Source organism: Morone saxatilis, unplaced genomic scaffold (genome assembly GCF_004916995.1).
Source record: "Morone saxatilis isolate NCDOM2014 unplaced genomic scaffold, NCSU_SB_2.0 Contig23, whole genome shotgun sequence".
In the NCBI taxonomy this organism is placed as follows: domain Eukaryota; kingdom Metazoa; phylum Chordata; class Actinopteri; family Moronidae; genus Morone; species Morone saxatilis.
The window spans coordinates 15092575-15107928 of NW_023339796.1; the positions used below are offsets into that span (position 1 = coordinate 15092575).

The following is a 15354-nucleotide window of genomic DNA, read 5'->3' on the forward strand; positions in this document are numbered from 1 at the left end:
CAAAAAGTATTACCAGACTGTAAAAATACTCCTAAAATTGCTGCTTTGAAAATATTACATCAGTAAAAGTATTTGAGTATTGTCACCAATACGTACCTGTAAGTGTGAATTCTCGTGTGAGTGTCACACTATTGAATAATTATTAGTTTATTAATTAGCACAAGTAAGCTAATTGTAACTATTTTAAATACTTACAATATATATATTATAATATATATATATATATTATTTTTTATATAAATTTAATTTAATAACATTGCGTCATATATAAGTCCATGTTTTTGTATGTAAAATGTTATATTTGTACTTACATTTAGTACTTGAGCAAATGCACTACATCACTGTACTATGTAAGTGTTATATTCCACCGCTGCCCAGAACAATATTCTTTTAGAGGTCATACCAACAATAGAAGAAGTGCAGTGTGGTTTGCTCTTCCCCTGCTCCACGTCTTTAATGTAATAATGCCTGATCGTTTCAAAACGTGTCTCCATGTCCTCTGTGAAATGCTGTAAACCCATGTCTTTAATGTTAAATGTTGATTATATACAATATATGAAGCATTTCCTTTATAAAGCTTATAATGTTGACTTGTACTGAGAATGTGTACTGAACTCTGTGGTAATGTTTATGTAAATGCAGTTTATGGTGTTGCATTACAAGGTGTTTATGTGAATCCCAGTACATAAAGCTGATGTACAGTATATACAGTACTTAAGTAAATGATGTTGGATATATGTGTTTTTTTTTTTACTTTCTGACACATTGTTGAACAGTCTCACCAGCTGTTAAGTCAAATCTTTGACACTCAGTGCTCTCAGAGCTGCTCTCTAACCACACACAACCTTTAAATGGCACTCTCGTGAAACATACTTAAAGCCTCTAAATAAAATGTCAACCCCAACACAAAATTAACTTTAATCAAAAGTCTACTCTAACCTCATCTTCAAGATCATGGGTGAGTTACTCACAGTGCTTAGTAATTTTCACTTTTCTGGTGACTGCCATGTTCCATCTGCCCTCACTATGATGGTAAGATATGGTGGGCTTCACACTGACCATGTGGAAGCTTTGGGGCTTTTAGTTGAGATGTTTCCATCATTTGGTATAGCTAACACAATGATGTGTGATAAAAAAAAAAAAAAGGTATGAAACAAACTGTTGTTTACTATGCGTGGGCGGAAAGAGAAAGTACAGCTCGGTGAATGTGCAACAGCTGGGGGAGGTTTCAGGGGCTGAGAGTGGAGATAGTTTGAGGTTGGTGCAACGTTTTCTCGAACCACAGTGCAATGGGTTTTCCCCACCCCTCATCTAAACTAATGGCCCACCATTGTTGCCACTAATATGACTGAGCGGCTGAACATATGAATGCAAAAGTAAGTTACAACTTAGGCTGTGATTAAATACAAGTGCTATACTATTGCACATGTGCTTGAGGGTGATATAACCTACGGGTGTTAACACTTGAGCTCTGGTCTCGACAAGGCTATGTATAGTGTCAACATAGGGCCATGATTGTGTCATTCAATCATACAGCACTGTATACAGTTGTATATTGAGATGAAAGTCCAACATCTGTTGATTTGGAAACTATCAGTGTTTGGAAAGGATTGTTCAGTTCTGCTTTGTTTCTGCCATCTACATGTACTTCACATGGCTGCAGTCACAACAGCTACGGAGTATTATTCATACACACGGGACATAAGGGGTGGAAATATTCACATATGCTATGTATGTGTGTGTGCGTGTGTGTTTGTGGGGAGGTTGGGGGTGGGGGTGAGGGGTGTAGGTGTGTATGTCTAGCTGTGGTGGTAAGACAATGAATATCTTCCTATGCCTGATGTCTGATGTTCTGTCTGAGGAACTGCACTTTCCTCCTGATGTGTTAACCACAAAACACCTCTCCAATAAACACGCATGTACAACACACACAGAAAGTCTCGGTACATGGGTCGCCAGCTTTACCCACTGAGCTAACCGGGCGCCCTGAACTGACCCTTTTGAGTCACAATTTCCCACGTTCAGAGTTGGAGATCGCAAGTCGCTCACTTCACCCTCCCCTTCCAATTAAGCCCCCATTTAGTGCCAGCATTTGGTTTGTCCCTTTCAGGCTACTGTAGAAACATGGTGGTCACACATGGCAGATTCCATGGAAGGTTTTTCTTTGCATTAATTGCACTAAATCTCCTCCATTAATTGATTATTTTTGGCATCTTTGGGGCATCAAAACAAGCCATGAACACTGCATTGACATATTATCACCTCATAAAGTTAATATGCTAAACAGGTAAACAAAGAGCAACATTATTGTGTTTCTGACCACCTGATGAACATCAGTGTAATATTTAGCTCAGTTTGGGTCTAAACAAACTCCTGAAAAATACAGATGCCCGATGTGGCTGGGTAGATGAAAACAGTGAGAGGGAACCAAAACATTAAAGATATTGGCTGTAAATTCAAAACAATGAGCTGAAAAATGCTCCACTGAATCAATGAAAACTGGAGCGTCCAGTTATAGTTATCTGTAGATTCAAGTGGCACCTTTTAAAATTCTAAATAATAATTTATCAATAATACAAACATTTTGATTAGTGACTTGTATGTAGGTATGCATACATGTTCAGTATTACATAACAGGTTTTTGTCACATCGTGTTTAATTTTCTTAGAAGAGAGGAAACCGTCTAAATAATACTCTGCTTCTGAAATAGGCAACCACAAACATGCACTCACACACACACGAACACATGCTCAACTGAGCATTCAGGATGTGGTGGTTATGGTGGCATGGTCGCCTCACAGTTTCAAGTAAAACCAAACACACTCCTGAAACAGAAAGGCAATAATATCACAATATCACCATCATCTACCACACTCCTATTAAACTCCAGACACAAATGCACAAGCCATCTGTACTTTTTAACTGTTTATGTGTAATGATTATGTTTTTCTAGTTTGCATCTTAAATATTCTATCTTTAAATATCTTTATTTTTGGCTGAAAAGAGAAAAGATTTAATAAATATCATTATTATTATTACGTTTGCTATAATGCCTACAGGTATTGTGGCCTTTTTTCTCAGATCCATTATCTATTAGAGTAAAAGTACTGTGAATTATAGTATAGTATATAGAATAAAATATAGTAAATATTATGTAATAATATATCTTTGAGTGCTTAATTTATATTAGCTCAATTTGCTCATTGCTCTGTGTGCTGTGATGTTTTTGACTTTCACATTGAGTAAGGTTTCTGTGGTATTTTGTGTGCGTCACAGTACTTGAAACGATGTGTTGTGTGTGTATTACATATTTGATTTTAAATTTGATAATGCTTGATAAGCTTGATTCTTGATTAATTAAGAGTGTACAGCATTTTTCAGTGTACCTGCATGATAAATAACCAAAAAGTCTGTTCTCTACTCATCCATCAGAGTCTGGTTTGGATAGGGCACCGAAAGAGACGAAGGCAGGCTGCGACGGACAGTCAGCACTTCGTTGATACTGACCCGTTTGTGCAGTTCCAGAACATCTACACATCCCAGGTAAGGAGACAGCCAGGGAAATCATTGCAGACCCCTGACACCAGAACCAGATTGCCATCACAGTCTCAAACAGTGAGACCAGTCATGTGATATCTCATTACAGTTTATGTGAAACAACCCTTAAATGACCAATGTCAAAACAACAGTGTTTTTGTTAGATATAAAATAGTGTCATAGTGTAACAAATACAGCATGCTGTGCAATAGATGCACATATCACTTATTATACAAAAAGTCAGCCATGTTATTATACCTGCCTTCCACATTACTTGCACGGTAAAGCTACTAACCTGACCAAGGTGTATAAAGTATACAATTTATCCAGTCCAGTGTGTAAAATTTAGTGGCATATAGCAGTGTAGCAGTAGATAGCAACTCCCTCACTTCACCCTCCCCTTCCAAGTGAAACGGAGAAACTATGGTAACGTTATGGGCTACTGTAGAAACATGGCAGTTCAACATGGAACATCAGTGTCTGTAGATATAAGAGGCTCATTGTAAGTGTTTATACCTACTTATTGCACATAACAGTTTAAGGTTCACCTTTGTCTAGAGTAGATGTTGCTGTTTAGCAGTCTATGTTGGTTTCCTTCCTGTACATTTGTTATTTGTACAATGAGTGTAAACACTTCTGGGAAGTGAGTGCTTCTGGGAATCAAATTTCTTGTATGTTTGCGTCAACATAATTACAACATACCAGTTCTGGGTGGCACCTGGTAGCTCACCAAATAGAGCATGTGCCACATATGAAGGCTGAGACCTTAAACACAGTTTCAAATACGGCCCCAGGCCCTTGCTGCATGTTTTCCCTTCCCATCACTCTGTACTGTCACTGTCCAAAATATAGCAAAATGCCAAAAATAGAAAGTATGTTTCATTTGTTCATAACACAAACACACAATTTGCACAAAAACATTTTATTGGCAACTAAATGAAAAAGGTCAACATCTTTGCTCTTTGATTGAAATACACACATTTTGACAACAAGTTACGGTTAACATATATTTTAAATATATATTGAATATTTAATCATCAGTACAATAATATATAAAGCTTGTTTGCTTTGGGTTTGTTTACTATTGATGCAATATAGCGGGACAAGTCCAATAGGAAACAGTAATATTTGGTAGCTTTTATTTGTCTTGTAATTCCTCAGATACGTTTGCTCAGCAACTTCTTCCCTTTCCTGGACCTTTTCCTCAGTCGTCTCCTTCCATTTCTACCTTTCTTCTGTGGTGCCTTTTTTGATGTGGTGGACATTGCTGGTGTAATGTCCCTTGTTGTTCTGTCTTCATTTTGTCCCAACTCTTGCAATCCACTTTTTTTTTTTTCCCCGTCCACCTTCTTAATGGCTCTTTTTGCCCAGGGACTGCTCGGGTCGGAGCAAAGTGTCTTTCCAAGCTTTGTGTGAAATCTGCAATTGATTGTGATCTGTTAATGGCATTGCAATGCTTTTTTAAACATTGTTTTTACAAATAACTTCTTAAAGAGATAGTTTATTCATGTTCAAACACTATCCTTATTACGTTTAGTGGAATCTAGCTATGCATGATTGATTAGATTGGTTTTAAAATATCTAAGCTCAATGTACTAAAAACATTTTTAAGAATTCAACAGCAGTGTCTCTTTTGCAGAAAGGGTCCCTGTTACTCTGAATAATCCATAGGGACTCTTTTCCAGTGAAAAGTTGTTCCAATGAAAACTGTTGACAGTTAAGGTTTTGGATTATCCAGAATGTCGGGGACACTTTCTGAAAAGAGATGTTCCTGTTGAATTTTCAATATATAAATTTCCACTGCTCTTAACAGCAAAAATTAAATTCTCTTTAAATTCCCCTATTGTGGTGGCAGGAATCTTACAGACACATACTGATCTGTCTGCCTGGCTACTTACCACTAGGCATAATGAGGAAATGTGTTTGTTTTGTGATTTTCTTTCGTGATTTGGGTGAACCTAACCTACATCTAAGTTGAGATATGGCTTAATTCTTTACAGTATGCAGGACCACTTACTTTATGGCTGTGATTGGACAGACGCCTTCAGACTGAACGGTATAATTCACAATTCGGTCAAGTTGGACTCTGGTGTTGGACCACCCGATACAACAGTCTGACACTGGTCCATGGGCTAAACAAGAGAGAAAGAAAGATTAAGTACCCTTCATTTTACCCTGTCAAACACTCAATCGAAAGTCCTGTACTTTTTTGTGGTACTCACTTGCGTGGACCATGCTCATCCATGTGGTGAAGCAGAGAAGAGCGGATAACACCAGGCTGACTCTCATCTTCAAAATTATCCCTTGGCTTTGTCCTTCTATGGCTGAACGTAGTAGTTCTCAGAACAAACGTATATGATCTGAATCACACACAGAAAAATAATTTGCTGCTTCCTCGAGTAGTTAGAAGTACTGAATGAAGCCACGTTTGCTCACACCGCATTTATGGTGTGTATATTCGTGGTTTTCTGATTAGCAAAGTTCTCTCTGCCTTTCTGATCGTTCAAGTGTTGATCATGGCTTTTATAAAACACAAGCCCTTCCGCTTCTCCCCCATCACACCCCTAACCCGTCATAGTGGAGAATTGTCACTGTGGCCACACAGGGGGGAAAGGAAATAATGAGTTCATTTTTCACAAGCCAAAGATGACAAACGGACCCTTCACCACATTCCTGCCCACAGTATACAAAGTACAAGTAGCATCATTCAAAAGCACAAATGCTCACACTACTACTCATAGTGTACACATACACACAAAGATACACTTTCCTTTACACACAATGTGAAAGCCACAAGTTGCAGCTACATTAAAAGTCACTGAGAGTAGCTGAAAGCAGCAACGCATTTTATGTTAGATTAGGTCTGGGGAAATTTCTTAATCAGTTGTGAAGGATGATATGCAAATTACATGTTCTTATCAGAAATACATGTTTAACTCAAAATAACACAACTTGAACTTTGAACCTTGAAATTCCATAATACACAAACACAGTTGAGTTTTTGGGTCTTTCCAGAGACTGCCTGGGTGTGTTGAGACAGTTGACACCTTCCTGAGAGTTAGGCTTGTTGCAGCTTACTTGTTTCACATCAGCATTTACCAATTAAGCACAGTTAGTCCAGGCAGGCCACAAAGTCAGGCTCATCTCTCCAGCTACATTAGCTGATCACAGCTAATCCTAAACACACATCAGCTGATGGCTCAGCTGATTCCCTCCAAGCATCCAATTGGCAAATATCATTCAGGTCGCCTTATTTAAGCCACTTTAGCCTGCCTATCTTTGCTGCTTCCTCTGCAAGTCGCTTTGCAAACCACCTCCACCCCAGCTTCTCCTTTTTTTGCTGTATCTGATTTAATCAAATCATTTCTGTTGCCATTGATGCTTGCTCTGTTCTGTACACTGTGGGTGTTTGCTGCTGCTTTCCTTGTCTTAATGTTTTCCACGTATGCATGTGGAAGGGCAAGGAGGTCCTAGAACAGAGCCATACCGTTAAATATAACATTTGGAAATAAAGTTATTTTGACAAAAGTGGTCCTGAATGAATTAGGAAATATCCACCCTAGACAAATTTGTTTCAATGGCATTACTGTGATTAGTAGCTTTGCTCGCCGAAACAAAAATAAACAAATCTGCAAGTGACAGTGCTGACCTTTGACCTTTCCAAAATGGAGCAAGTTATCATATCACATATCATTAGCTGTGTTGCACCATTTAATTTTATATAAACTGCTCCACAAAAATGACTGTTGCTTTAGCCAAGATAGCTAATGGGCTGGCTAGTATGAGAATGTTACCAGCTAGCTAACATGTTAGTGCTCAGCAGCCACAGTAGCTCGCCAACCATTCATTTCACTGTGCTTAAAGGTCCAGTGTTTAACATTTAAAAGGGATCCATTGGCAGAAATGGAATATGATATTCATAGGTATATTTTCATTAGTGTATAATGACCTAAGGTAGCGAAAACACAAACACTAAGGGTTAGAACCAGCGTTTTTTATCTACAGTGAGAGTAGGGCCGCCATGTTGAACTGCCATGTTTCTTTCTTCAAATTGTTGCAATCTGCAACTTCATTGCCACTAAATCCTACAAACTGGTCCTTTAATTTCTGGATATGTTAATTTAACTTATTACAGATTTAGCTTATTGTATTATCACGTTGACCCATAAATAATGATGGCAATACTAACCTAGCTTAGTTACATAGTTTGTCCTCCAAAGAGCACTGTCAGGTTTAGCTTTCAACTATAAAATAGCTAGCTCAGTATGTCTTGGTCACAGTTATTATATATTATATTAAGTGTTTATGTTATAAAAAACACATATCAATAGCAGTATCAGCCCTAATTAGTATTTAGAGTTCGGCGACCTAACATAATTACCTACATAGCTCTGTCTAAATTTAACATGAGCAGCCTTTGATGAAAGAGACGGTAGTTTTGAATGGAGACAAGCCAGTTTTATTTTTACACCTCACTTGAACTACCAGGAAGAATTGGTTAGAAAATATATGAAAATATAGGAGTTTCAAAATAGTATTAAAAAGTACATTTCTATAGTTGTTCAAGGGCACAAATGAAGGAAAGAACAGACATGAATGGTGTATTCAGAAGGACGCATGTGTCAATCCTCAAGGTTTAACACAGCATTTAGCCGACCGTAAAGCCAGGCAAACTCACAATATAATGGACTTAATTTAAAGCTTAAAATGAAAGAGAGGCTGGATTAAGTGACAGCTCGAAAGGAACAGAGCAAAAGGAATATATAGCAGAAAGTGAGAGCAATGGACATTGAAAGAGGCAGAGAGATAAACAGCAGCATAAAGAGGATCCATTGAAATCCACTGAAGAAAGAGTTACAGAAAAACTGACACACAACAGGTGTAAAACAGAGAAAAAAACAGGACAAAAATGAAATGGAAGAGAAACCTACAGTATGTTTCTGCTCCCTGTGGTACATCTCAGTCAGCACATCATTATACCAGCTCAATAATGACAGCAAAATAAACACCTGATTGGCCATCCACCTGCTGTCAGGATGGAAAGCAAATGTTAGCTTCATGCCCTTGACTCCTTCAGTCAACAACAGCAAATCCCAAGGCACACAAACAGCCGTCGTCCCAAGTGTCCAGTCATTAAAATCAGAGAAAACTTGGCTGCTCTATGCCTTTACCAAGCACAAAATATACACACACTTGAGAACATACACAAACCCACAAAAGCATGCAGGTCCACATGCGAGCAAGCAAGCACACACACACATCTCCACACTCAATATCCCAGCCTCATCATTATCATCCCTGTGGCAACCTGTTTGTCAGAGGAGAAATGCCTCGCTGGATTATTCGTTCCTCTCGTATTCATTAGTTGTTGTCCTGGGCAGCAGCCTGGGCTGTTGGTTGGCCGACAGCATAGCTGATAGGAATTAGTCTCCTGATAAAGCAAGAGAGTGGAACGTAGCGTCGCAGGAAATTACAATCAATACTGACTCTCATATCCTCATCCGATATCGACCACAAAAGGGGATGAGAAGCACATTGTCGAGGCCCCGTACATTGACACATGGGCATGCTTGAGAACATATTTACATATGGATGCATGTCACATACACACACACACACACATACACACACATACACACACATATTTTAAGGCTGCATTCAATGTGTTTGATGTTTTACAGAAACCCACGTTATCGCCATGCACAGAGGATGAGTGAGAAAAGGGCCTCTGCCTCAAAACCACAACTTTCTCATCACACGGTTTGCATTCACAACCCACTCGTGCACTATTCACACGCCCAAAATCATGGTTTTGCCCTCTGTGTACTCTTCCGTGCAAGTCTATTATAGTAGATATGGGGCTATTAGGATCAGGCTCAGGCAGAGAGGAGCGTTTTCCCGATATGACAAACATCACTGGTTGGTGCACGGTTCAAAGAAAACACACGCACACACTGCAGGCAAAGGCACAGTGTGAGTGGCAAGGCGCAAACGAGAGCAGTAATTAAAGGAGTGTCTCATCAGATGGATATATTTGGCTGTGACTGCACTCTCTTTTTAATAAAACATCCAGACAGATCAAGGTTTAATTTGATCCTTTATCCAGCACTGTGGAATTTTATTGGTTCATTTTGGAAGATAAAGATATGTGATTCTGTCTGTCTTCTTTTTTTTTTTTTACAGAATTATAATGATCAGACAACCTGATTAACTCCATCCCTCTCTTTTCTGTCTGTGTACACATACTGATAAGTTCACTTCAAGTAAGAATAACAGCCCGAAAACTTCTATAAAGGCCAGGTATTCTGCAACAAAGAGCTATGTGTCTGCGTTTGAGTCTGGAGCCTCAGCGTGACAGACCGAACGGCTGTCTGGGGATGGACTGCTGTAAAGAGCAGTGCACTTCAGGTCATTTTTAGAGCTAGAGAGAAGTGTTGGGAAGAGCAGAGATGTTTTTGATATGTAACAGTGGAGCCATACACACCGATCAATACGCCGACCTTTCTCAGACTGATTGCATGATGTTCTGCTTTGCCCCAAGCACCAGCACCCACCACAGGTCCATCAACCATCAAGCATTGTTATTCTCTGTTTCAGCAAGCGAGGTAGGGCCGGCTCTCTTCTTGGGCCTTGCTGTTTTATTTTACCTTAGGACTTTTATTGTGTTATGATCTTTTCATTTTATCTCTGCCGTCTCTTCACAAGCACACACACACGCCACCCACCGCTTGTGCAAACATAAAGAAATATAAAAATGACTGAATTAAACCAGTGAGAGGTTGATCCTCAACAAATGAGTGTCTCTGACATATTCCCCAGGGCCTCAATAGATGGATCTTGTATATATCTGCTCAATACCAGGGGATGGACAGAAATCCCACTTGGAGTTGAAAAATGTCATTTACTTTCCAATTAATATTTTCAATTAACTAAGTCATTCCCAATTCATTCCCTGAAACCGGTGGAGGTGAAATGGAACTGACCTCCTGCCCCGGTATCAATATCGTTGCTATTGACCCCTCCACACAAAGCTTCAATTGTGGATCAACCGTCCATTTAGGAAAAGCGTCAATAATCGACTTAAACCGGCGGGCTATATTACCATAGACATTAGCATAGTGAGAGTGACTGACCCGCCCTGCGCCTCCGGCTCACGGTCCAGAGGACGCAGGAGCGCGTAAAGTCTAATCAATAAGCGCTTTAATTATAGCGGCGCTCGGCCTGCAGCTCTTCACGGTTGGAAGACGCGCAATGCCACAGCTGATCCAGCACGATCATTTCAGACAGAGTGGGTTTTCACCGCCTCAGTAAGCTGTCTCTTTCCAGCGCTATTATAGACAGCAAATTGTCCACTCCTCTCCTTAGATTTGGTAAAATGGGCCGATTAGTAGGGAGGTGATGGCCACTTTCTTTCTATGGTGTTCCTGCTTTGTGCTGTTAGTGTGAAAGGAGGCTTGTACTTTCTTTTCTAAAAAAAAACTACAGCACTTATTTTGAAATAATGTTTGTTGCGGTTAATTTAATCTCATGCGGTATAACGGGGTAACATGGGAATTTAAGGTTGTCTTGTACTTTCTAGAGCAGAAATGTTAGTGATAAACACACATACTTTGTTGAGTTTAATATTCCAGATGAATTCTGGTCTGTAATATAGCCTATATATATACATGTTTGCCATAGTTTTAATATTAGATCCCTAAATGAAGCAGCTTCTTCTTTGTGCCTCTGTTTCAGAGATGATGAAATGCAGATGACAGAGCCACTGATGTAAACCTTTGCAGAGCTTGTCCTCTGTAAAGGAATAGTATGACATTTTGGGAAGTGTGCTTATAGCGAGAGAGACAGAAGATAGTTAAAGACTGGAAGCAGGGGGAAAAGATCAGCACCTCTAAAGATCACTAATTAACATATCATATCTCCTTTAAACCTTGTAAAAATGACCAGGTTTGGTTTTACGGAACAATTTCTCCGACAGCTTCATGCCTAATGGATATGCATGACAGCAAATGAGAGCATATATCCCCAAATGCCAAACTATTCCTATAAGTTCCTTTATTTCTATGTTTTAAGGTATTTGTTTTTGCGGTAAAATACACATTTTGACTCTCTGATGGAGCTTAACTTTTTGTTTTTGATGAATCTGGCACAAATCTGAAGGGGACTTAAAATGAGACAGCATGGTGCTTCCACAGTGATAATCTTTTTAATTCGAGTGAAGCGTTCCTTCTTAGCACTGGATGTCTGAAGCATGCAATGATCTGACCCTCAGATCTACTCCTCTGTATTTTCAGTTTCACTTTCACTTGTGAACCTTCAGCCTGGTGCACTAGATGGCGTACTTCACCTGCAGTGAATGAATGGGGAAAGCGAGCTTGACAGCCATTGAGAGAGTCATCCAAATTTAGCCCAGTAGTCTACAGTGGCAAAAACTACTGCAGCCCCTCGGCTATAGCTGACATTATTCTGCTCTTCATGGCAATAGAGTAAGTTGTGAGGCTAAAGAGATAAAATGTCAGCTGGCCTTGAATAATTTAGACTCTCCATTCTAGACACTACAATGCTTAAACGTAGTTACTCTACTACACTAGGTTGATATTGTGCTTCAGAAAGTGTCTTTTCACAGGCAGGTGATGAATCCACTGATTGATTTTTGTGTCTGGCCGTCAGTCATTTGTCTCCCTTTGGTGGTGGCATTTCAGATGAGGCTCTGCTTGAGAAATATTATTAGAGGAGGATCAAAGAGCATGTGTCCCTTTTAGACCACCAAGCTCATTCATGAGTCAACTGCAGCAAGGTCTCCCTCTCTCTTCATCTCTCTCTTTATTTGTCTGCTTTGATCATACAGTCCATTCAGTCCATATCTCACCCTTTTCTGTCTTTTAGCAGGCATGCGCTAGCTCTCAGTCTATCAAGCACATGTCCCATGATTGCCCTTTTCATCCCCTACACCACCGCTTTTTTTTTTTGTCTTTCTGCTCACGTAGACACCCCACCCTTCGAAAGTTTCTGCCTACAGCCCTCTCTTCCCCCAGTGACACCCCACCAATTCGTTCCTCTGTTGGGTTAAGCAGGGTCATATCAAAGCCTTAATGCCTAAATGTGTTTGTGTGTGTGCATGAGAAAGCATGGTCCCTCCTGCTTGAGCCAGATTATTCTAAGTTCCTGACCTCTGGGTGGTGAGAGGGGCCCATGTTTGGAAACAGAGGCACTTGTCTTTGTCTCGCAAGCCCAGCGGGGAAGCTCAACCAGGGGCCTCTCTTGTCAGGCGAGTCCATGGACGCACTCGGCCTGTCCTGGGGCTGCTGGTCTGTCCTCTGATCCTCACCACCACACTCTTAATATTAATATACCGTGAATAAGCAGACAGCTGGTTGGTCAGGCGAACACTCCCGGGACACACACACTCAAACACACAACAACGGGATGAGTTTGGTTTGCAAGCAAAAACATTGATCCTGAGTCCCCTCACTGTGAGTCAATCTGGCCCCAATAGCCATTCAAGTGTATCTGCTTGATCTGATGTTTCCCGATAAGAGAGATTCCTCTCAGGGTGTGTGTACGTGTGTAAGAGTGTGTGTGTGTGAGAGATATTGATTGTTGAGTGACATGGCAGTATAGATCCCAAGCAGCTGCTAAGAGTTTAAATGAGGTCTATAACGTATCATTAAATCTGTATAATAATGTCAAAGGAAACTCCAGAAGAGTTTCTGTGTGTGCATTGCAGATTGTACTCTCTGCCAGCTCTCATACTGTAAATACATCCATACAAAGGTTAGAGGTTGCCAGGCCAGAGGTAAGGAAGCCCTGCTTTAATTGAGGGCCAACAGATCGATCACCCTCTATCTGATTGGGGTACAGTGGCCTCGAACTTAGAGGTGCAGAGGCCCAGCTCACTTCGAACTTCACAGCAGTTTCTCAGTTTCCAACATTTAACCCAAGACTAGTGCACATAAACAGAAAAAAAAGTCAAAGCTAGCTTCAAACTCTTCCCTCAGCTTCCTCGCAGCCTCTTTGTTGGAACGGAGGATCTTCTATTGCACAAGATCAATATGGTCATCTTCCAATTCACTCAGACAACGCTCTTAAAGGGTAATTTTGGTATTATTCAACCTGGACTGGGATTTGGTCCAGTATTGAACGAGAGTGCTGCAGCCAGCAGCTGTGAAACTGGCTACTCATCAAAGGAAGTCCATTATGTAAAAGTGCTTGTTTTTGCTACTGACTGGCTCAGATTGTTATTATAAGTGTCTGACACCAACCGTAAAGACAAATGAAACATTTTCTGTTTCATTTGCCTGGTCTGCTGTGTGTTTAACCAAGTCTCGCTCAAGTAGAGGTGTCATTCTGAGAGGCTTGCGAGGTGAGGTGACATGTGGCAGGAAGTTAACAAAGGAAACGTGAGTTTAGTATTGCCGGCTGAGAAAGGTTTGTTGTGTTGGAGTACAAAAAGCATAGCTAATGTTATTTAAATTCGACAATGTGACTAGGGACCAGGGACTAAATGTCAGGATGTTTCTCTTGTGAGCCCCCCAACCTTATGAATGTGCACCATGAACTGACTAGATATTTTTCTCCCTTTTTGAAAAATTAGAAATTATGTTTATGTTTTATATTATACTGTCATTATAGCCATATACATCACAGTTTTATTATTATTATTATTTATTAACACTTTCATTTTATTGTTGCATGGGATGATGGATTAGTTGTTAAGCCTGCTTTTTGACAAGATGGTTCTGGATTTAAATCTCAAGTTGGGAACCCCCTTCTCTGACTGCAGCCACACTCGCAGCTCTGTGAGCATGATAACATGTTCACAATGACAATGCTAAAATGCTTTGCAGGTATAACATCTACTGTGTTCACGATTTTAGTTTAGTTTAGCACGCTAACATTTAGTAATTAGCACTAAACACAAAGCACAGCTGAGGCTGATGGGAATGTCTTTAGTTTTGCAGGTATTTTTAAACCAAATTTAAATTTTGACTTGATGATGGCTTGATGATGATGAAGGTATCCCCAATGTTTTTACAATTCATCTTGAGGAGGATATAAATATGTGTTCCAAATGTCATTGCAATATATCCAATAGTTGTTAAGAAAGTTTGCTCAAAACTACAAATGTCAACCTCAAGGTGGCGCTTAAGGAGAAGTGACTGCCAAGTCACATGGATTCATCCTCTGTGGAACATGAATGTCTGTAAAATGTCATGGCAATCCATCCAGTAATTGTTGAGATGTTTCGGTCTGGAACAAAGTGACAAAGTCAGAGAGACAAACAATGACATTCCTAGACCCAAATTCGCCTGCACTTGTGAATATGTTTGCTCTGTGGAACACTGGCTCCCCCGTCTATTGTGAACCATGCCTCTTTTTTTTGTTGTTGTTGCATTTTTAGTCTTTAGAAAGGTCTGTAGAAACGTTGTGAGAGAAAGGTAGAATGACATGCCACAAATGTACTCAGTCTGAGACATTTTCACCATGGCATTCCTTAGTAGATTATTTTTACATACCCTCAAATGTAATGGTTTTCCAAAAATTATATTTTAATAAATGCCATCTTTCAGGTTTGAAGAGGACCAGCAATAATTATATCTATATGCAGGTCTTTCAAAAAGCCCGAGATGATTCCATTTGAGCATTTATTAGAACCATATAAATCTGTGCTTAATATTTCATTTTCACTGGGTGGTCTAGATGATAGCTCTGTATTGATACAGTGTGTCAGCACTGAAAAGCATCAACCTTTTACTTCACACAACTCTGTTTGACTGTAGTAATTTCAGAGAACACATCCAAGGCCACTACAGTGCCACC

General features: G+C 39.9%; 1 protein-coding gene across 1 annotated transcript; it reads right to left on the reverse strand.

Moving 5' to 3' along the window:
• Window positions 1-4449: 4449 nt before the first annotated feature.
• LOC118334976 (eotaxin-like) lies at window positions 4450-6028 on the reverse strand. Its single transcript, XM_035671124.1, has 3 exons — window positions 5760-6028; window positions 5555-5669; window positions 4450-4956 (listed from the first exon to the last, which is right to left on the reverse strand). The coding sequence occupies exons 1-3, from the start codon at window positions 5824-5826 to the stop codon at window positions 4695-4697; spliced, it is 444 nt and encodes a 147-aa protein (XP_035527017.1). The 5' UTR covers window positions 5827-6028; the 3' UTR covers window positions 4450-4694.
• Window positions 6029-15354: the final 9326 nt, after the last annotated feature.

Coding starts and splice junctions, on each gene's coding strand:
- LOC118334976 (XM_035671124.1), bottom strand. CDS start 5,826: ATGAGAGTCAGCCTGGTGTTATCCGCTCTTCTCTGCTTCACCACATGG. Junction 5,670..5,759: donor GATGAGCATGGTCCACGCAA/GTGAGTACCACA, acceptor TCTCTTGTTTAG/CCCATGGACCAGTGTCAGAC. Junction 4,957..5,554: donor TGTCCAATCACAGCCATAAA/GTAAGTGGTCCT, acceptor AATCAATTGCAG/ATTTCACACAAAGCTTGGAA.